This window comes from Anopheles funestus, chromosome 2RL (genome assembly GCF_943734845.2).
Source record: "Anopheles funestus chromosome 2RL, idAnoFuneDA-416_04, whole genome shotgun sequence".
NCBI classification, from domain to species: Eukaryota; Metazoa; Arthropoda; class Insecta; order Diptera; family Culicidae; genus Anopheles; species Anopheles funestus.
In genome coordinates, this window is record NC_064598.1 from 68,321,513 (window position 1) to 68,345,323 (window position 23,811).

Consider the following 23,811-nt stretch of genomic DNA (forward strand, 5'->3'; position numbering starts at 1 on the left):
GACGACACTTTGTCCTCAATGTTAACAGCTCCATGGTTCATGAATTTATAAATAATTATAAAGTAAAACATGACTTGGAGTAATTCTGAAATCTCCTTCATCCTTTTCAAGGTTTTTCTCTACAGTATAATTTCCATTTCAAAGAAGTCACGTTTAAAACTCACATCAGATCGCCATCGTTCATAATCAATGTCATGTACAAATCACAGATTCTGTGTTTTTTATATAGTCGTTCTTTCCTTAAAGTTGATAAGTCAGAAAACCAAAACAAAAAACAAATAAACACACTCAAAGCCATTTCTGGTTTTCAAATACTTCTACTTTATATTTCAGTTGATAACTTACTTACGAGTTAATAAAAATACATCTGATAGACACTTCTAAAGAATGCGGGAAAGATAAAATACATCGATAGCGTAAAGACAGTAAAGTTTTCCTATAGATGTTGGCGGTTGTAAACAAACATATAGTTCCAATACAATGTATACAAGTTTATATTGCTTTGTTCGCTAAACATTAAGCATTATCTAGATGTATTGTTGTATAGAAGGAAAGAAAAAAACATAGCAATAATTCAAGCATACAGACAAAGGCAGCAGAAAGCATTGGAAGCATGCATGGAGAACTCGCGCTCTCATAACCACTCATGCCGTCTACTGCTATTTCGATAAGAAAAGAACTTTCATTTGGTATTTCAATAGTTACTCGGCTACGATCGAACGGACAACAGGCCGGATCAGGCGTTGCTTTCGTATATTTGCCGTACGCGTTTCTTAAGGCTTTGGCTAATGGTGCATATTGATTTGTAAACTGCGCGTATGGTCGTGTTCGTGTCTTAAAACAATTTCTTACATTAGCTAGCTGATTAAAAACTCTTTGGCATGCAGCACAACATCGATGTTCACTTCCACCCATCAGCCGGATGTTGGGCGGATGGGCCCCATTTCCCATTTTCCATGAACCGTGTGTTGCCTTCTGGTTCCTATTTGGCTTCCCGTAGGCTCGCTTCTCAACCATCCCTACCTGGTAATCTGTACATTGTTTGGATTCTGTTTCGGTGCCACTCAAAACTACAATGGATTCGTTTTCCGATGCCTTTACACGGCGGTAGCACTTTTAACGCTTCCGCTCGAGGAAGCCTCAAAATTCTTTCCGCTAGCGCGTGTAGATGATATTCTGCTTTGTTTACGATTACAGCTAAGACTAGGATGATAGCAGCATTACAAACACTCGCTACATGTTTCGTGCCCGAAAAATGAGCTTTTCCCCATTGCAGCTTCCAACAGCGATCTAAATGTAGACAAAGTTACCGACACCCTTTGCCGGGTCGGTATTGACCATCTCCTTCAACAGGGCGCTACTTCGCACCGTACCGCTCTCGGTGGTGTTCGTTTTCACGCCGGTGTTGCTTCGAATGTCGGCCAACTTTTTGTCAATTCCGAGTGCAGAAAACGACTGACTGACGGTACGAATTTCGCGTATGTTGTACACGGGATTGTACGACGGTGCGGCCAGCGTCGAGACGGGCAGCAACGCTGGGCGACTAAGTGCCGCCAGCATGCTGGAAGATTTAGCTGGCCGGGGTGGAGGTTGTTGATGCTGGGCACTGTTTTTGCTCTTCACTTCCGGTGGCAGTGCTTGGTGGCAGGAAGTCGTTTGTGTTATATTGCTCGTGTTATCGATGGTGTGTTTCTCCGGCTCCTCGAAGGAAGAATCGGACGAAAGGGAGGAAAAGGACGAACAGGACGATGAGGACGATTCGGTCGAGTCGGTGGAATCGGTCGAGGTGGCCGAATCGTCGAGCGATGCAGGACAGAAGGAACTACTTTCCTTAAGCCGCAGGCTCTTCGCGTCTGCTGGCAGATCGTTCAGCGAACTCAACCCGTCCACAATGTCCGAGATGAAGGTGTTGGTAGGCGTACCGGTTGGCCCAAGTGAAAAGCTACCCGAATGAAGCGACAATCGATGATGATGGTGATGGTGGTTCTGTTGCTGCTGGTGATGATGATGATGATGATGGATGCCGGCTGCCGGATGCTGTACGTTGGCAGAGTCCAGGGATGAGTTGAGGATGAAGTGTTTCGATTCGGCAATGGTGGCGAGTAGCTGACGGCGGCGTGGATAGTTCGGATTACGACGAACGAGAAAGTGCATAATCTCGCCCTTTTGTTGGCGCTGCAGCTGTGTCTTGAGGGGCAGATCGTCCGGATGCAGTTTGCGCTGATACTCCTGGCCCGGGCACACCTCGTACAGGGAAAATTGTTCCACCGGTTCGATCGAGTTGTAACAGGAGAGTAGCAGCGACAGCAGCTCGTCCGAAGTTGTCTCCTCCGAGATGAGTAGCGATTTGTACTGGGAGTTGGGCTGTAGCGCTGATGTGTGTACCCGTATTAGACCACCTGGTTTCTGCTGAAGACAAAACCTGCCAAATATAGAGGAGACCAAGAGGGAAATGTTTAATAACGACCGGCGTTACAAAATGGCACTTTCGTGGTGTGGTTTTTCGTTCGTACCTGGAGTCACCTTTGGGATGGCATGCCTGCAATAGCGCGGGTCGTGCTTCGTCATCTAGCTCGAGCACCGATTTTACACCCGGCCGGCGTACAGTCACCTCCATCGTGAGGTAAAACAAACGCGGATCTCGATGGCGCATTTTGCATCTGAAAAAATAAACCAGAAACCATAATTAGCTAACTTCAAACCATAGCTACAGCGGCTTATAAAACTGAATATTTAACAAAAAAGTTAACCTACCTTCGAAGAACCTGCTGCACGACACTCTTACTGGTAGCATCGTACGAAATGCCAAGCGTTTTGTACTCGATGTCCTGCCGCAAACAAGCTGTGTAGATTTTAATGGTCGTCTGTGGATGAAAACAAAAGAAAAAGAAGAGAAAAAAAAAGAAAGATGTTTAAAATTGTGTCGCTCGATAAGGTAACTAAAGCGTGTCTAATGCAGAAAACAGATGTAAACATTGTATTTCCATCTTGACATCCATTGGGTGAACACAACCCCTTTTGGTAATATGTTGGGGTTTCCGCTTTTGTTTTAACCATCATCCCTTCTCTAATGATCCCCGATTTCGTACCGAAAGCTTATGAACTTTATGGCGGGTTTCAATATTTATCCCCAAATCCAACCACCGAAAAGGACATTAATCTCGATTTGCAGGTAACAGCCGCCCGAAACAACCACCGTCGAAATAAACTAGCCCCTTTACAGAAATGAATCCCTAATCCTGTTGGGTCGAACGAAACGTCGCTTTAAAAAGGGCAAATAAGGTAACATCAAAGGTGCGGCAACGCGCGTTCAAGCGCCTTCATTAGGTTTCGGCTGAATTCGATCCAGTTCCAACCGATCGAGATGGTTTGCGAAGGATTTAATTTGGCAGTCGAGACAACCTTTTCTTTTATAGTGATTTTTACACAGCATAGGTTCCTCACTTTTGGGGTAGGGAAAGTCGCTGTAAATCGTTAGTGGTGGTGTACAAAGAGTAACGACAAGATGATAAAATTTAAAGCACACCTAATGCCATAAAAAGCAAAAGAGCTTTGACAAAAACATATTGTTGCATGCTCGATTGATTATGAATTTAACTCCGAGTCCTTTCGAGATCAGCATGTCTGATGGCATCAGCAAAACGGATTATAGCAGATGTGTAATAGGAAGTTGCCTTGCAGGTATTACCTTTAGGTTTAATCAAAAAGGTACAAAGTGAAACTCGTAATATACAATTATCTTTCTAATATTTTTTATAACTTCATAACAAAATTAGATTTGTTTATATTATACGCTTCAATTTAAAAGCAAGTATGTAAATATGTTTATAATTTACAGCAAATCACAACAATGAAGCAACCTTCTCAAAATTTTCTTCGGCTTTTCCACACTTTTTTGTTTTTCAGAGGCTTTTTTCCACATCGTGTGATGCAAACTCTTTTCTCAGGCCTTTTCTGCAAAACTCTTTTCTTCCCCACATATTCAAATGATATCCTGGTTCAAAGAAAGCGGTTCCCACGATACATCCACTCTTTCAGTGTGTCTACCTTATCACAAAGAGTAGCTAAGCAAAAAAGAAATACTTCTCAAACCAAACAAACAAAGCAAAACGATAAAAAAGAGACTGTTTTCTCAAACATCATTCAAGCCAGCTCGGCACGGTTTTTTTACTTTCCAAGCCGTCCGACACCCAGCAGTGAATTATACGCCTGATAAGCTCAGCATGTACGCGCGCGCGCGCGTTCGAGCCCGCCGCGTAAATCTTCACACATTTACCGGCAGCAACTCGGTTGAAGATCAGCCTGATCATGATCAGTGGTAGAAAAATGCAGCCACAATTTTCCGAACCTCCACCGAATGGGAGAAAGCGCGGGAAATGCCACCCACCCCCCTTTCGGTACGAACGATCATCGACCCAAAAGGCAAAGGAATCGCGTGCCGCTGGTGTGCGTGATCGGGGTGCGATTGTGATGCGCACCATGAAGGAAATAAGCTTTGAAAGGGGAAAACAGTAGTGAATGGTTTGTGCTTTTCTTTCTTTCGCTCTTGCTCGCTACTCCTCAATCGTTGTATCACGCGCAGCGTAAAGTTTTACGTAAAGACAAGTTCGCCTTCGAACCGGAGTTGCTTGTACTGCCAACAGTGGCAAGTCGGTGCAATTCCATAATTTATTGTCACAATAATCGCGCACCCATCACATTCCATTCCGGACGTTTTCTGTTCCGCTGACTTGTGCATTTGTGTGTAAGCATCTGCTAGAAAAACAATAGACGAACCAAGTAACATAAAATAAGTTCACCATTCAGCAGCAAATGGGAATTGGGAAGGTTGACTAAGCCCGCAGGGAAAAGCTCAATTTTAATTAGACAAATTTCCCCGGTGGCCATTCGAATGCAAAGGAAAGATGAAGAGCAATAGAAAAAGGGAGACAGACAGAGCGAGCGCGAGAACTAATTATATCCAACATTCGTCGTCAAATCATGAGCACTTATTGGTGCCTTTAGACCTTCAGAGTCACACTAAACCCCACTACGACACTTTCACCCTTCAAGGCCAAGTGGATGAAAATTCACATCATTCTCTTTCCTTCCGTCTGCTACAGCTTGTGTCGATCATTATTCGAGTTAAATTTTCGCACCATTTCTACGCATCCGGAAGCGATGGGAATGCGTCCCAGATGCCCTTCGGGGAAGACATTCGTCTCGGTTCGGTTGGAAGAACGCGTGCCATTTTCCAACCGAGTGCCACGTCAAAACAATACTGCAGCCTTGATGTTTTGCCGATTGTACGCCGGTGGTTTCCAAGAATCTTAAAGTCGGCTACCAATTGCTACCACAAAAAACCCCCCCAAAAGAAGAAAGGGCTCGTCAATTAGAAGAGCAAACAAAAATAAAACAAACATGCATTCGCTAGTTAGTGCGTATCGGAGGTCGGGGGGATTCCATCTTTCTAAGTGAAATCTCATGCCTCCTGGCGCTCTTTTGTGCTGGAAAATGTTTTCCAAAGACGGGCGGCACTGTTTGGCATTGTATGTTTTTATTTTGACAGCGAATGAATTCACGGGTAACGGGTCGAGTCAGTCGGCAGGATGGAAATAGTCGCGTACTTTTGTGTGCAAAAGCTACCATGCGTTCGAAGGATTTGTATGAAATAAGCTTCAACCCACTCAACACCGGTTCATATGACGATGGCATCACAATTCACTAGACGGTTTACAGAAATGAGCATCCAAGCAACAGGCAGACACATTTCCACCTCTGTCCGACCACACTCCACACCCGTATCAAAACCACAACAAAGCCATCGTTTTCGCCAAACATGCGTCGATGCGAACCGGGAAAGCGGTCTCACGCATCCTTTTCGATTTAATTTCCATTTTCCGAGCGAATGCGTCACATACTGCCTGTCTAACGAATGTCGCGCGGCAAGGAAAAATAATATTTCTTTTTTTTCCCGCTTTTGTGTTCCATCGTGAGTAAAAGTTCACTGTGGAAGGTACATAAAGCGCCCACTTCACCGCAGAGCGGTGAAAAGAAGCGTTTCAAGACGTGATTGAATCACGCAAACAAGAACATGAAATGGTAGGTGGGTTATGGGAAGTGCTGCAATCGTGCCACGGCCTTACCGGCCTGTTGTGTTTTTTTGTTGCTTCCACTGGAAAAAAACGATAACCCGAATAGATAGAGCATGGTAAAGCATATTTCTGCGTCGTTTTTTTAAAGCAAGGAGGAATTGTTTGGAGCATCGCGTACAGCACCGCATACCATCAAATATGGAGGAATTCGATCGAGTAAAAGCATCCAATAAACAGTAACGATAAAAAAAATTCGTTGTGGGTAATATTTGAAGCTTGGCTTGGCATTTTTAGTCAAAATATTATCTACGTGGAAAAGAAATAGCTTACAAAGTATTTTCAAAGTTTTGCTTGGTAATTGAATGAATGTTTAAATCCGTTTTCTTTTTTTAATTTAAGCAAGTAATAGAGAAAGATTTGCATAAACGCAGAAGATCACGGCTTTAACTTCTTCAACAAACTAACAGCGTAAGGCGAGGCAGTAAAATGTAATGCCTATCAACGTATAACGAGTTTTTCTTTTCCCTTCCATGTCGAGACATTGGGGAGCCATAAGACACATTAAACTCTTATCGAACCACCAAGAACCATTGCAAGCTGAATGTACCCGCGTGACAGGAAAATCCGGAATATGAAAACAAATGTAACTGAAGGTTGCTCTTTCGCGAATTGGGGCTGAAGAAAAGCACCATACAATCACATATTCATTTCGTATAATGCCGGTATTACCCACGGAACCACTCGCGTTAAAACCTTTAAACATGTTACGGAACACTAAAGTCAAGAGCATCATGATTGATTTTACACTTTGAGCTATGTTTCCTCGGGGTGTTCCAAGTGGTCGTAAGCGTAGAGAAGAAAAAAATAAATCTTCCACCATTGATGGTTGGGATTTATTTCATTTGTTTCCTCTTAGGCACATCACACGCAATGGTAATAAATTTTACACCCACTCGAGTACGGTGTCTTGGTGTGAAGAAGAAAATGTCAACCGAAAAAGGCCTCCGGTTTATCGATGTGCAACGAACTCGATCAACCAGATCGATCATTCGCGATGAAATGTTTGGATGAGAAAGAACAACCAGATGGGATCGAAATTAATGGTAGTAAATAAAATTTTTCTACTAGCAAAAAAAGTAGTTATAAGCAGACAAACAAATAATAAAGTTTTTTTAAATGACACGAACCAAAGCACACCAACCATTCAGAACTTTACATGAAGTCAGGGTAAAAAGTATCATCACGCGAAATATAAAAAAAAATCCTTCTTTTGTTTGTTAAAACTCCCAAAGGATCAATAGAGAGCGAGATGGATAAATAAAGGAAACACATTGAGAAAAAGTAATCTTTGGTGTGCTGTTTTCATCTATTGCAATGATTACTGTCTGGTTATTTGCTGTGGGTGAGTGTTCAGGAAGCGAAACGAAACACTGCTGTATTCGTTCGCCGTTGCCACTTCCGAACACACTAACAAAACAGAAAAGGAGAGTGAAATTAAACGTGAAACAACGGTTGTTATCAAACAGCAATTTATTTGAACTGCAAGAGTTTTATTTTACTTTCGGAAGCGCCACCGGTTTTTTAACTTTGTTTTTTTTTTTTTACTTTTTATGGTTTATTAGACAAACGTTGAGTTGGACAGTGAAGTTCATTTTTGGCTGTTGTTCCGCCTATCTATGTTTATCTTTTTCGCCTGTTTCCACATATTCCATCCAGCAGCTTGAGGCACACGAGTTGTCACAACCTGGTGGACGTGAACCATAACCAAACCGAAATAAAAGAAAACATACGTGAACTGGGAAGCTTTTTAATCGCAAGCTTTTCTCTCCTGCCTCATCCAACAAAAGCACGTCTATTTATCAGACCAAAGAGGAATACACCCGTTTTGTAACGGGCTAACATTTGTCACAACGTGATCAATGATTGGGGAATGGAAAATACTTGAAATATTTTTAAAAAAGTCACACATACACAAGACAATATAATGAAAGCAGGATGATTTCTGTTATCCACTCCAGCTTTGGCTTTTAAAACTATCCTCGATGCGCATTTGAGAATGGCTTTCTGAGAGGAGGTGGTGTATGGCCGGCGGCAATAATAAATGAATTTTTGAAACGATTCGACCGATAGTGAGAGTGAGCTGATGCGGCTGACGGACGGATGCGAGAAGAGAAAATCGTTCGATTTCCGGTGCTAATCACACACGGGAGGGACAGGAGTGGAAGCACTCGATGCCACGCCAAAAAGCAGACCCCGAAATTAATGAGCTCCGGTGGTCATATTTTCCGATACGTTCGTACCCGACAGTCTATCGGACGTTTGAATTGAAACCTGAAAGAAACCCTGCCCTGCCCGAAAAACGAAATTAACAAACAAAACCAAACAACAAAGCGGTACGGTTTGGCGGCATCCAAACCGGTACTGTTTGCGTCGAAAAATGCGAAAAAAGCACATTTCCGAACTAATTTAAATACTGAAGTTTGTTGTGGGGATTCCGGCGCTACCTTTCGAATTCGATTCGATCACCACCATTTGTTGATGGTGAATCGGTCCGACTAGCCGGCACTTTCGAGAGAAGGTTTCTACGCACATTACACATTGGTAAAGAACAGTTTAGAAATGTAAAACAAAAAAATGGAGGATTGTACATTATCATTACGAAGGTCTAAAACCGCAGACGTTCGCTCTTTCGTAGTTGAGTTTTGTTTGTAGAACTTTTTAAATGTACACTGTCTAGCTTGGAGAAGAAGTACCATATTAATCAACTTCTAGAAAACCCTTAAACCACTTTCAACTAATAAAAAAATAAACCAAAAACTCTTTGCTCTTTGCTAAATTAGTTACTGACAATTGTTTTGACAAAAAAAAACAAATAAAAAAGGAAAGGTTAAACGCAAGAACGTAATGATTTCCAAAGGAGAAAATAGACAGGCTTTAGACGGTGTTAAGCAACAAGAAAAACACCGCCCCACAACTTTTGGTCAAAAGCGCTTATAAATCGTTTTTACGGACAAATTAGTGTAAGTCGAACCTCATTCAGATCCTGCTGCGAGGTTGGTTAGGTTTTTTTTGCAAATAAAATAAAAACTCTTAACCATTAACTGTGGTAAACAACCATTCATTCTTTCCACGTTTACAAATATCCGCTGGTAAGTTCTAATGAAAGAGTTCTACTTCTGTAGATCGTTGATTAAAATAGTTATCTAATGAAGTTATGCTTACAAAAACACCTCCAGCATGGACAATGTATAAATAGTTACCATACCTATCGCGTTGCTGGTTATGATTAAAGCCGGAATTAAATAGAATGCTCCTGGGCATCCTTCCATAGGTACCTTTACCGTAAAATTAAACCCTTAAAATGAGCAACCCTGCTGGGAGTATTTACTTCCACAAGAGGATAGCGCTCAAGCATCTTCCGAGCCCGAGAAAGAAAACAACTGAGCAAATAATGAACCGCAAGTAATGTTCAACTCTCTGGCAATCGTACAAAGGCTTACATATCCTTTCAGTTAGACAGCAAATACTTTGGCCAATGGAGAAGGTGACGATGTCGGGATCTTTATTGTTTTTTTCTTCCTCTCACTTCAGAATCCTTAATTAGAGACCAAAGATGGACCTTTTAGTCTGGGGTTCTTGGGTCTAAATTAAGCAAAACAATGTTAAAACCACGAACCTAGGTGTACGAAATGAGCTGTTCCGACCAAACAATTGAAAGAAGTTATCTGTTGAACAAAACACAACAAAAGCTTACCGGGTATCGGGATGATAAGAACAAGGTGAAACAAAAGTATCTCAATCGAGTAAGGTTTACCTCCTACGCTGAATTCGCGTATTCGCGGCCATTGGTTGCTATTAGCGTATGCGTGGGTTGTGAAGATCTTAAGCATATTAAATATTTTCCTTCAAAGAAACCCTAACGACGACGATTGCACAAAAGCAGACTGTGTGTGCATGTAGCTTCCTGAGCAAGAGCATGTGAACAGCACACCACTTACAAGGCTTCCGTTTACGAAGTCATAAGCAGATATTTTGGCTTAAAAGAAAACGTTCTCTCAAGTACATCCGGAGCACGCGAGTCATATGTTTTGTCGGTTTTGGGTTTCCTTCGCCATCACAGAACGGAAGTAATTCTGGACGATGTCAGTTCCTGCAAGCGAACTCGTACGATTAATTCTTTCGCAAAGTTCGATTCATTAATGCTTGAAGTGTAAACATTATTTAGGAAAAATTTTAAAGCAGTTTTATGTCTTAGGAGTTCATCCCAGAGCATTAATAGTGAACCGTTGGCATGTGACAAGAGCGGAGAAAAAAGGATTTTACCTGGATGAATTCTAACGAAAACTTTCATTTTTCAAATGAAATTTAAACTCCGAGAATGAACGAGAAGCTTTAGAAACCACTTTACTGCTCACTCATTAAAACGATGACACATATTCGCTGGAAAATCACACAAAGCTCACGGTGAGCAACCGATCATCAAGCCCTCCCTTCAAAAGGTCGGCGCTTTGTGGCCATCTCGTTATTGTAATGAATTCCATCATCATCTCCACCAGTCGGTGCGAGAAGGTTGTTGCATAGGTGTATGCGATGGTGCACATGCAATGTTGCGATTGAATATTGCACAACGACACACAAAGCACGCGCGGCCACACGATGAGGTTTAAATTCTCACCCAAAGAACAACGGTTTGGGTTGTTGCATATGAGAATCCATGAGAATCCGCCACAACACCGTTTGGTAGCGCGTACAGAATTTAATTAAACTGTGTTGCTTGCCAGCCAGATAGAGAATGTTACCAGTAGCGTTCAACTCACAGTTAGAATGGTTTGGAAGGTGAGGGGAAAAAACAGAAAGATAAGTAAAATCACCACAAAACCCGTACTACACCGGGTGTGTCTGTATGTAACGCTTGCATTAAATTCTCACATCGGTGAAAATGTGCTTCCCGTTGCTGCTGTTAAGAAAACTCAAAATGCTATGCTTATGCACTTTCGGTTACGCGTTGCTATTTTGCGGAAAATCTGGCACCCCATGTGCACCCATTGGGAAACCCCACACGGTGTGCGCCCCACAGATCGGTGCGGGAGAAATGGATAAGCAATAAGCACAATCTCCACTACAAAACCATCTGGGTGGGTATCGTTTGGGAGTAACAACAAGAAAAATGCTGAAAGGGGGTGAAAAATATCCCCCATTTTGCTAGCTTCACGCTACGCCGCTAGCAAACCAACACAATACTTCATTAAAATGAAGATGATTTGCTAACCACACCGCACAGCCGTCGACAAATTGCGTGTACGGTAAGGTTTGTTTGCGGCTCAGAATTTTTCCACCCCCAAAAAACCATTTGCCGCCCCTTGTCGTGTGTATAACAACCGGCATGGGTAATGACAATAATTATAGTCCTCTTGCCCAAACCAAAGCCAAACGGGAGTTGTGGAAGGACGCAAAGCTTTTCCAAGCAAGTGCACGGAAACGGCAGTTTTGCACCGTCAAAGCTGGCTCGAAAAATTGGGTGTCGAACCACTTCATCTTAATGAGCACCTCATCATCATCAACAGCAGCAGCAGCAGCAGCAGTAGCTAAATTTATTGGAAGATTGGCAAGGACAGCCTCCGGGGTGGAGACGGCAGCTTGGAGTAAATAATGAAGTTTAGGAAAGCTTCACCGAAAACATGTCGACCAAAAATAGTACGCTAGAAGAGTAAAAAAAAACACTCGGTCCAGCGCGGGCGGTACGTGCCACAAATCAAGCGAACCATTGTTGAAGAATTTACGGCATTTCCGAGACAAACGATTTTATGATGGCAATGTCGCAATTAGATCAGCTTTTCTTGTTTTTGCTGGCTCTAAAAGTCAATGTAGGGGTTATGTGCTCTCCAAGAAATGGCAGATTGGGTTTAATTGAATTTGCTTTTGGTTTGAACATACGCAAATGAAGCTTACCTGCGGAATGGTTTCGTTGAGGCTGGAATAGCTGGAGGCTCTCGAGTGACTTCGTAGCTGATCGCCCGGAGGCTCCGGACTGCCGCACAGGGACGATGCACAGGATGTGGACGAACGCATCGACAGGGAATCTGCCCGGCTGCGCATTGGCGAGATCTGCACGTGCTTCAACATCTGCGAAAAGAATGGAATCGATTCCGATTAGACCGGTCGCATGCTACCGCTGGAACTGGGACGGCTGTGTAATGATGGATAATTTTTGCTTAGGTGCGATGGATGCGTGCACGGTGTTGAAGTGTTCGCCAGGTGTGCGTCAGCCTCACAACAAACCGGACACAGCTGTCTTGGACAGAAACGAACCGATCTCGGGAGTAGGAAGTTAATTGATCAATTATCGGACGTCACCACAGCACAAGGGTGATCAAGTTTCCGATCACCGTTCATTCACCGTTTGGCCCGATTTTTTTTTCCTTAGCTATTCTTCAACCAGTTATCTCTTATTCTCTTTCCAGTGCAAATATATACCTGCGGCAAGATGGCAACACTGGTCTGATAAGTCCGATATCCCGTTGCCATTCTTTGCCGTTAGAGTATCCGTTGGCCGCTTACTGTAGTAAAATGATCGTACAGAAGTTATGCAAGCTCATCGGAAGTTGAATGTGTATGAAAGTGAGAGAGAGAGACTAGGATGGAAATTTAGACGAGATCGATCGATTGATCAATTGATAGCTAGCGCGGATCGTTGCAGCCATTAAAATCGATCCCAAGACGAATCGCACAAGAATTTCACTTCATTTCTCACAAAACATTGGTGACGACTTTGTTTGCCACCGTTAGTACGCTCGTGTGTGGATGTCATCATCGTCATGATCATCAACACTACCAGCACCGTGGTGGGTCTTCACATCGAGAAGCGCTTGTTTGTGCCCGTACAACACTTCCTATTCCCGACTAGTTGCGTAACTTGCCTGGTATCCATTACGTGACGATTTACGTTAATTAAAATGCTTCCTTTTTTCCTCTTTTTTGGGTGACGATCGAGAAGCAACAACCAAATTAGACAGGCCCCAACATACGAGCTCACTGCACAACAAAAACTGATCGCTTCCCTCCGACGACAAACGTCCAAAATGTTGAAGAAGATAGGAAATAGATAGCCAAGATAGACACTCCCCGAACTCCAATGTCAAACGATCCCCCGAAAAAAAATAGGAAGGAAAAAGAAAATAATAGAGTCAAACGATAGTATAACATGATCTTTGAAGATCTTCCACCCGATCCACTCGAGATGATGATGATCCTCAAACGCGATTGTGCTTGGTGATTTTGTTTCCATCTTTTTTGTATAATTTCGTCCATTCCCGTATGGCGTCTTCGTAAACGACCTTAGAAAGAATGTCGATCTTTGGCCGGGGCGGCGACTTGCTGGAATCCTCATTAACCGAATCGATCATAGCTCGGACGAGCAGGAAAAGAAGGAATGGTTGTTAGAAAATGCTCGCAGCACGGGAAGCGATCCCGTTGCAATCCGTCCGCGTGGTATCTATCGTTCGCTGCTCTACATGATTACGACATTCTTGTGGAGGGTATCCACACCACACGGCATCATCTACACGCATTCCTTGGAATTTGCTGACCTGGCTCTTTTCGTTTTTGGGAAAATTTTGTTTCGTTGTTTTGTTTTAATTTCTCTTCTCATCCCTATTTTAGATCTCACCCAGGAGCCAGTGTATCATGTCATCACATGCATCGACTAAAGGGCCCAACCCAGAGGCTGGGTGGAGTTTTCGTCCCAACATAAGCTGTACGGATGGGCTGTATTTCCGGCTTAAATTTCAACAGATTTGCGAACGGATGTTGGGCAGCTTTCGAGACCGTGTGTGTAACGTCAGGTGGATTTGTTTATCATATTCAGGAAGATGGAAGGTATAACTAAAAGGCATACTTTTGGAGTTAATTCTAGCTGACCCATTTATCGAACGGATATCAGAGTCGAGTTTGACCTTCAACAGAACTCCATACATGCTATTGTAGTGTTTCAAATCTTTCAGAACCTGGTCAGAATCTGGTACAGGTTTCAATTACTTTAATGTGATCCTCCCCTGTTCGCAACTGCACCGGAAAGTCACCAAATAACTTCGTCCGGCCGTTGGTGTTGGTCGGTTCGGGAGCAGGGCTATACAGCAAACTCAGTTTCCGGTTGACTGAAATCATCCCATCGTCACCACACTGACCACTTCCCGGTTTGTTCCAGTCAATGCCACCCAACAAAATCAAAACAAAACCCAAACTTCTGGAGCTTCGCGCACGATAGGGGCGTTTGGTTTCCAAATTTCCAAATATGTAAATATGCGCCAGATTCGGTGAATTCCCGGGAATCTCCCGGCGGATGGAGTCAAGGCAGCAAAAACAACAACCACAACGAGGTGCGGTTTTCGATAAAGGGGAGAAAATTTGCCCTCTGGGGCTTCGGGATGGGATTGGCGATTTTACCCAGCACCAGCAACCCCGATCTGCTTACGATCTTCTGTAATCCCTTCGGCTTTCCATTCTCTTTCTCCCGATTAGCATGAACGAAGCACACCAACAAAGTACAGGGCGGAAAATCGTGAAATTAAACCTTTTCCAATAGAACACCGGATGCGTTATCGGTTGATTAACAGCAAAGCCTCGGATCGAAACCGGACGGAGAATGGCAAACGTTAGAAAGCCCGGCACGGAAACTAGAAGGCATTTTGAGTACGGTTCATTTTTTGGCTTTGCTTTTTGGGTAATGTCAGGAATCCGGAACGAAAGCAAACCGGAAGCCCTTTGCGGTTAGATCGCGCACCATGTTCATGGGAACATTGGGAATGGTTTCCTTTCCCCGGTTCGGCAGGAATCGATTTGGGAGGCTAGTCAGAGAGAGGAGCAACTTCGGCAGCATTCCAACCGTTCAGGTTGAAAAATCAACTCCATTTCCCTCGCTTCATGGCTTTGAAAAGTCCACCACGGCCACGAACGTCACTGCGTCGTTGGGTCGAAAAGACAACCAACTAAAAGGGGGGGTAGCCATCTCACTTAATTAAATTAATTTACGGTCATTCCACGAAACCCTCTGAACGATGCGCTCCACAGACAGAACGAACCGAATGGCGCATGTTTCTCCGGCGTGTGTATGTTTTCCGAATAGAATAGTTTGAAGATGTAGATTCTTGCTCGTTTCACTTGTTACAAAGCAACAGCCGCAAACCGCCAGCAACACCTTCACCGTGTCCGGTTGGTGGGGAACTTGTTAAGCAGGCAATAATTATTCATTCAACGTTCAGTTCTCCCAAAAACCCCACTCGCCACCATGTAAAGCCCAATCGTGTGAAGAACGCTGCCGTGGTTCCCTTTTGGGGCGGCCAGTTTGCGCCCAAGAACGCGTGCTCGAGAGCCACTGAGCAGAGAATGCTTGGAGCTTCTTAATCTCCACAAGAGACACACTAAAGCTAACGACCATTGCAGTGGCGTTAAGATGCCTTTATAACGAGTGATAATCTTGTGAGCCATGTCAAAAATTAGATTCTTTGATAAAGCCAACAATCATGGCGCGATGGTGAGTAAGATTCGTGATAGAAAAGAAGACACCCAAAGAGGGAAATTACAATGATTTTAAAATGCATAAACCATTCCTCTATTTTTCTGGCTATGATAAAACGTGATATCAAAGAGCATATTTGTGCCCGTTCCCGCTTGTACAAATAGCTGTCAGTGAAACGTCAGCTAGAACGTGCTATTAAATACAACTGTCAGTAGCACTTACACACCGCCACTTCGTATACTACCATTGCTGTACGTGAAATCGAAACTGACACTTTCGCTGATATGGCTGTTCGTTGTACAGAAGAAGGAGTAAAAAAGCACAAAACAGCGTTGATGTGGTATCATAAAAAAGTCCTTCCCAACAGCAGGTGAGCACAAAAATGCATTTTATCACAAGCGGACAACGTTTTGCCGTCACCCAACAATTTACTGTTATAAACTGAATTTAACAGCAAAAACTCAAGCTCTGTTCAGAACAATTCCGTTCACACACAATGCTCATTTTCACAACAGAAATTGCTTTATAGTAAACCTTCTTGTCCATCAGCTTCTGTTGTGAGGTCCCAGGTTTCATGTTTTTTTTCTTTTTCAATGGCGACAAATAAACAAAGCCCATCCCCGTTCGCTTAGCTCACATAAAACCATGGCACGAAATCTGCACGATGTTCCCGCAATAGTCTGGGAAAATGCAGGCCATCTTAGCTTTCGGATCGGGCTGCGCGTTCATTGCTTATTGTGTCTTTAAACTTATTTCTCATTTATTAATATCGTGCCAGTGCGAGGGCGCCCCAAGCGTACACCAGGCAAACCGTATATGACCTCCGCCAGTTGGAAGCCCCGAAAATGAAACTGCGCTCGAAAAGAAGGCCACCCGCACACGGGACCGGGTTGGGGTTGTACCTTCGGAAGCGCTGGGAAATCTCAGGCACTTGCGTTTTGCCATTGCTTTGTCCGGTTCCGTCGCAACAAAGTGCCACGCAACAATCGCTACCGAGCGCGCACTACAATGGCCACCCCGATTGCCCAAAACGATGGGAGACTCTGCACCGGTATTGCTGGGTAGGTTTTCCCTCCTTGAAGGGAAGATAAAACACATTGCTGGGCGAACAATCGTAAGCATCGTTGTTCGTGCGTTCTCTTCTTGCGTCCAGCCGTTGTCCGTTTGCTGCGCAAAGTGTCACCAACGTCCAACGACAACGACGACGACGATGACGACGTCCGGAGTGAATTAAACCTTGGCGTCACGCAAGTCGCTCATCGAGGAAGTGGACGACAACGCGTTGTTCTCCTATTGTTTCATCGTCACTAAACACCGGGCACGGGAAGGAATGGTGTGCGAGGGGGTTTTCGGTGCACCCGGAGCTTTGACAGCTCCCTGAGAAGCTAACCAGAGGACGGTAGAAAACGTCGGCGATGATGATGCAAAACGGTTGGTAAAGCACATTGTCTTCCACATTGCACAAAAAGATTTAAACCCAAGACAGTCCCCGGGGTCGGAGTTCGGCATTGACTCGAGCTCATTTTCCCACCCACCGTAAGGGGTTTCCTCACACTCCCACCAGCAGCAGAAGGAGAGAGAGAGCAATAAGCAAACCATACTTGATAACTTCATCCGAAATCAAGACCCTCTAACCGTGGGGTGCATTATTGTGTGCGGTAGTTGATGAATTGAAATTAGTGTCCAATTTCCTGGGCTCTGGCAGTACCATATCGCTAGCAAACCGTTCATTCAACACACGAAAACCGAACCGTACCGGCAAATCGTGTTCTCATTAGAGTTTTGAGGAAGAGAGCATCGGAAGGCAAAAAATATAGTTTGCACAGACATCAATTTCAGCACGGGCACATACTTAGCACATACGACGCAACACACTGCGCCAGGTGGGAGGGTTGAAGATGAACGATGGATGGGTGAAAGTGAAAACAGAATAATTTCACTTCCATCGCTTTTCTGAAGCTCGTTTTCTTTCTTCCTGCTTTCCAGCATGAACGATATGGTACGCATTTATGCAACTCAAAATCCCGATCTCATCTCCGGTGCTGGTGGGAAATGATGCATTTTTGATTACATCGTAAATCTGTAGCTGCGCTCCCAATTAAAACTGCATCTTGTATTCCGTTGCTTGCCGCGAGTCACATCGTCGCTTATGTATTTCAGATCGTTAGCGATTCGAACCACCCGGGCAGCTGTAGTTCCAATAGATATTAATCTCTTTTCTATTTATACTACTATAGCAAACTTTTCTGAAAAACACTTAAAAGATTTTTTTATCCACAATTCAATAAATCCAGTGTTATAAATCCGACTCAACAGACAGTAACTATTTTTGCAACTGATCGTGAAAATTCAAATAATATGTATGGTATTCGTGCGCTTTAAAATAAAATTAACTTTCTGTTTTCTATTGTTTGTTCATCCTTATACTTCATTTTTCATTTTTTATTTCATTTCATTTTCATTTTTTATGTTAAAAGTTTAGTTTATAATCTCAGCATAACGTATTGCTCACTATCTTTCTTAATTTATGCTTAAACGTTTATTTGTTCTCTCAATCCGAGAAATTATGGAAAAGAAAATGTTTAACTTTTAATTCAAACATATTCCAGAAGACATTAAATCGCATATCGTTGGCACTCTTATCATCTTGCTCTTGAGATGATTTTAACGGTCGCTTTCTAATCTTTATAATAATTGTATTTTCATTAATTTACTCAATCGTGCATTTTATTTAAACACCAGCTAGATTTTTTTAAATCTTTGATTTCCCACGCAATCCGAAAGCGAAAACGCTCACAGGTAAATACGAAGCCTAAGCCACTTTTACTATTACCCCTTGGGTCCATCTATCTCATCAGTGAGGCTAATTAAACAATGCAACAAAACAAAAGCTTCGCGACCGGGGGAAACGTTGTACCACCCGAATGGAAAGGAAAAGTGACCATACCACCCACTTTTTCCCAAAAACCGAGGCACTGAACAAAGAGCATCACGCTGCAGCACAACGGACCAGACGCGATTCCTTCTCGGTTTCGGCTAATGATGGTTGATGGTACACCCGGTCCGTCCAATATAGATGCGGATGCGCGCAACCCCTCATAATAATGGCATCTTCAGCCTTCCAATCATATTCAATTCCGGATGTTACAAGCGTTACCTCCACCGTGAAGCTGCTTCTAACCGGCTGGAAGTCGATCGAGACCTTCGCTCCGAAAAACCGATTGGTGATTGAAAAATCGGTTTGCAAATGCATCGCTCATCGCAAAACTTACGCGAGGAAATGACAGCGTGCAAAAAGGAAAGCTGCTGACAGCAGCATGGTATTATTGGTTTCGATTTTCATCGCTTCTGTTTGTTCGCGGACGTTCTCCAGGGATATATTGTCCATTGGAAAAAATGTTTGCTATCGATTTTCATTCCACTCAAGACGCTGCCTCTATAAAGATCCCGAGAGGATGCAGATGGAAAACTGGCGTACAGGGATGTATATTATATCCAAACACACGAAACTCAAAAGCGGTATAAAAGCTTTTGCTCAGTTTGTCCGAAAATCCCACCGAATGTACGTACGACTCGTGTCCAGTCCACAGTGGACTTCAGTTCAGTTTGTACAGGTTTATTTTTCTTCCTCTGGGTCAGGAAGAGAACTTCCTTTTTGTGTACGGTCACGATGCAGTACCGAACGGTCATTTGTGTCGCATGCAATCGGGTTGCACCGTGCTTCCGGAGAATGTGTCCTTACCGAATTTATATGCTTCCCATTATGGGTGCAGGCAGCACTTCTGTACTTCACCATTCCGCATTTTACCTTCCTTCTTTTCAAAATGGAAAGCAAAGCAAAAAAAGGAAGCAACAATAATAAAAAATAGAATGTCCCAACACGGAGAAGAGAATCAGTGACAAAAAAATCGTTGAAATCCCTCGTAGGATACGGAATTGAATGCAGGTTACAGACATTTTTTGCTGCTTTCAAATCAATTTGTTTGCCCCGGACGTGCCCCGATGGAAAAGCGGGCGGAAATCGAGGTCACGGACGGCGAATAATTGTCATTGTATTGCGAACAGTAAAAGGACGATTTGTCACATGATGAAAAATGGTGGAAAAATAATTGCCACCGGGTAAATAGTGTATCCGGGGCCTATTAGTCTGGTAGAAGAATGGGAAACATATTGAATTTTTTATCTTTGGGTTTAAGGTTTTATTTTTTATTGTGAGATCATTACAATTGGCAGATGTACCAGTGACTGTAAAAGACATTCCTGACACAAGATAGAGCAAAGGTTAAGATAGGAAATGTGTATTTTTTATTCGTAAACTTTTTTTAAATGATAAATGGCTACCTAATGAACTGAGCCTCCAGTTCGTACTGTTTAACCCCCTTGAGCTTTTTGTTCTGCCATTGGGTTGGATATCGAATACCCGAGGCAGGAGGATGCATAACTCATGCGAACGCTAATCACACTCACTAGCTCCTCGGGAGCGGAAGCCGTTTAACCTACTTTCCACCGGGTCGAATGAAGATATCTCAGGCGCGACGATCAGTGCGTGCTAACTGTCCCTTCGCATTATGCACATTCTCCCTTGAAATGGGTGGTAGGCAGAACCAATCTGAAGACACCCTAGTGTGCATCTTCCTGCAAAGCATAAGCCCGGTCGCGGTGGATGTATAAATTTATAAAAACCCGTTTCTACGCTGAGCTTCAAGATCATTGGATCGAGATCGAGTAGGGTAGATAGAATTCCAGTGCTAAGTGAGCGGATGGATGTATGATTTTTTTTCTTCATTTTTGCAATGAAACACATAAGATCCCGGTTCATGGTGTGAACATTCCGAACCGTGAGGTTCGACCTTGCAATGCGACGATCTCTTCGGGGCAGAATGTGCCCCCGAGGGACTTGGACGATGATGAGTTCACTAGCTCAAGATGTGCTATGAAGTACTCAAAATCCAAACCCGGATTGGATTGTCGAGCGGATGAAACCGATCGTTTGCATCCGTTCCGGAGGCTCCTGTGCTACTCCGTTGTGAACGTGACTTCACGAGGTTTGGACGCTACGACGCAAGGGGACTTTGTTTGTTTCGCAATAACGAAAAAAGGAAAACAAAACACTCAAGCAAAACAGGCAAAAATAAAACCTCAACATTGGTGAAGGTTGTTTTGAGCCGAACGAGTGGGTCCCTGGAAGAACTCTTTTGAACTCGCTCACTTACTTCATCCTGTACTGAAGATCATGTCCGCAAAGTTGCAAAATGCCGCCACCAAAGAAGTCATGATGTACTGTGCGGCGATCTCCGCACATAATCACCACTCAATCGAGTGTCACTTCCAGTGAACGAGTCGGCATACAGCCCAGCCGTAACAGAACAGAGAACGTACCACATATCAAAAAGCGAGGGGGGCCCATAAAACCGGAAGGATGCCATCAGAGAAAGATGACGACTCTGGTTCTTTGGCGACTCAGGAGCACAGTCGGTATGATTAGTTCTTTTTTTTGTTTCTGTTTTAATTAGCTCATGTCATATGCAGAGAGAACATATCAACAGGAAAAAATGAAATGAAATGTAAACTCCAAGCACTTCCGGTGAGAGCTATCGAGAACGGGGTGGAAACTGTTTTTTCCCACTGGTTATAGAACCGAGGAATAGATGGCCTACGTTACCTACGTTCGCTGATGACATGGAAATAGAGTGGACGCGGTAAAACATGTACGTTGAATGAGCTTACCTTGTTGATTGAGTTTCCCAGCGAGTTTGGTTTTAAGGCACTGGCGACAACATTACAGCTTCCGTTAATGCTCAGTTTCATTGATCATCCTTTTTTTTGTTGTTTTGATCCGGATTGTTTGGCATTGCTCGAGTGTTTATACGCAAACATAACACTTTCCCAGTAAAATTATGATTTCCTCGCGCACATTATTGTGATTCTTCCTGTTATGAATTTTCCTCCTTTTCATTGGACAACTCGTTTGTCCATAAAATTTGCCTTCCCCATCCCCACCCAGTCTGGAGCTTCCGGGGAGAAATATGATAATAAAAAAATCGGATTTAAAGAGAAACAGAACCCAAAAGAAAGGTATGCGTCCCCTATCCGTTCTGGCGGAACCAAGTAACTGATGGAACGCGATTGTTTACAATTAAATTAACATAAAAATGTACTGCTTTTCCGTTGCCGTGTTCATCGGCGCTCCCAGATGCTACGGCATGCAATAAACCGGAAACATTACATTGCCCGTTAACCCTTCAGTACTTGCGACTCTGCCAGCGGTATGCGTTGTTTTCGGCAAGTTTCCCCCATTTGCCGTTTCGCTCCGGATACGGCAATAGAACTTTCATCATCAGTCGCACGTTCTGAGCGGAACTCTTTTGTGAGCAATGCCATGGTTGGGAAAGGTGGAGAGTGTACGCACCATGTAGGGATTTATTAAATTTATGAAAATGCACAACCCAAACATTACCCAAACATGGAACCCAACCAACCCAAAACGGGGGTCTGCATGAAAACCATACTGTCGAAAACGGTCCAACCTTATGGAACGGAAGAGCAGAGCCAGTTTTGATGAGACTATTGTTTATGTTTACATCCCGTTGCGGACACTGAAAAATTGACGCATAGCGTTCTCGGCACGGTAAGCATAAGAACCTACCCGGCATTTTGGAGAGGAAGTTATACACACACACTCACACACACAAACACACGCATGTCAGGAAATGGTTCAAAAAACGAAAAGCCGGAAGTATCGTATTTTAAATCTTCTCCATTGTGCTGTATGCCGGCGCCCTATCATTGCGAGATTTGATGCGACTTAACATCGCTGGAATACTGGAGAGTCTTTTGTGTGCAGGATTTGCGCTTGACGGAGTTTGGACAACAATTGTATGCTGACGCTGCATACGAGCCACGTGAGGGAAATACCCTTCAAGGCATGCGGTAATCGACCAGATCATGGATTTTGCTTTCGGAGCTTGGACTCTGCTATAGAGATGATCAAATTAGCATGCGATCGATATTTGAAATTGGACAAACGTTGGTGATACGATGCAATTCCAAGCTGTCAGCAACAAAAACATACCACTCCTCGGGTACTCCATACATCGGAGTTCTTGAATACGTAGGACAATTCTAATACCTTCAACTCAAATTTCAAACCGAAAAAAAAGCGAACAGAAAAACAGACACAAGAAAGCTATTTTAAATTACATTCCAGAGCAGTTTCAGTTTCTTTTGTCCATTTCTTTAACCCTCTCTGTTCCTTGTGTCTATTTATTCCGTCCTGAATCAAGGAATTCAAGAGTCCCTTTTCGACGATTTCTTTTCGATGGTGTCAGCTGGTGCAGAAACACACACACACATACCGGCAAGGTGCATCTCGTCAGGTCATCGGGTCGGTTTAACACCCTTTGCAAAACAAAAATATTCCCATGCTTTCCGCAACTCGCAAGGGGCAGGACGGTGTCTGTGTGGTGTACCAAAAGCATGTTCATGTTTTACGTCCGCACTCTGTCACGGTCTTCACGGTGTGGAATGTGAAGTAAGTTTGAGTTCGAGAGCTGTTTCGGTTGGCTGGACACAGGTGTTTGTATGTGTGTTTTTGGGCGAAGTGGAAGCTGAAAATTGCATCACCTTCAACTATAAGGGGGCAGAGACCCTTTTGCGTTTGGTAAGAATTTAAATTAATGCAGGTGCTGAAGTCATTGTTAAGGGTCATTTTCGCACGAAACGAAAACAAATGTTTGCTGAACTGTGTAATCTTCGTGTGGAACTGTGATACACTTATAGTTTCAAACCAATATTGAATTGAGTGTTTTTCTGTTTGCGAGAAACAAATGTTGTTGGAACGATAAGAAGCTGATTGATCCAATAATCTTAGCTTACTTTCTCCATTTTATCGCTTAACCTCATTGACCTTTTGGAAAGAAGCTTTTCCTGTCAGTTCGCCTTTCAATATACCCGAGTTGGTTCGCCGATTTATCCGCCCAAAATCATGAAAGGATAAGAACCAATACACGCTTCGATGAGTTTCACCAAAAACGATTATCGTCTCTTACCCGAAGACTTCGGTTGTTGCTTAGAAGCGAAATGCTTTCTTACGAAAATTCTGCTTCAACCTGCTAATATTGTCGACGGAAAGATAAACTGTACCGAACTGAAGGATGCCATCGTAGCAGTTTCACCGGTACTGGTTCTTCATTGAATCTGTAATGGTGGTTTATATGTTGCTTC

General features: G+C 43.4%; 1 protein-coding gene across 1 annotated transcript in view; it reads right to left on the minus strand.

Annotated features, from left to right (window-relative positions):
• The window catches only part of LOC125761994 (uncharacterized), a 34,308-nt gene continuing 10,497 nt past the window's right edge, over nucleotides 1-23,811 (minus strand). Inside the window, exons 2-5 of the mRNA XM_049423645.1 lie at nucleotides 12,024-12,197; nucleotides 2,755-2,864; nucleotides 2,514-2,660; nucleotides 1-2,422 (exon numbers count right to left, since the gene is read on the minus strand). Of these exons, the coding sequence (XP_049279602.1) occupies nucleotides 1,291-2,422; nucleotides 2,514-2,660; nucleotides 2,755-2,864; nucleotides 12,024-12,197 (1,563 nt within the window). The 3' untranslated portion in view covers nucleotides 1-1,290. The remainder of the gene's footprint in view (nucleotides 2,423-2,513; nucleotides 2,661-2,754; nucleotides 2,865-12,023; nucleotides 12,198-23,811) is intronic.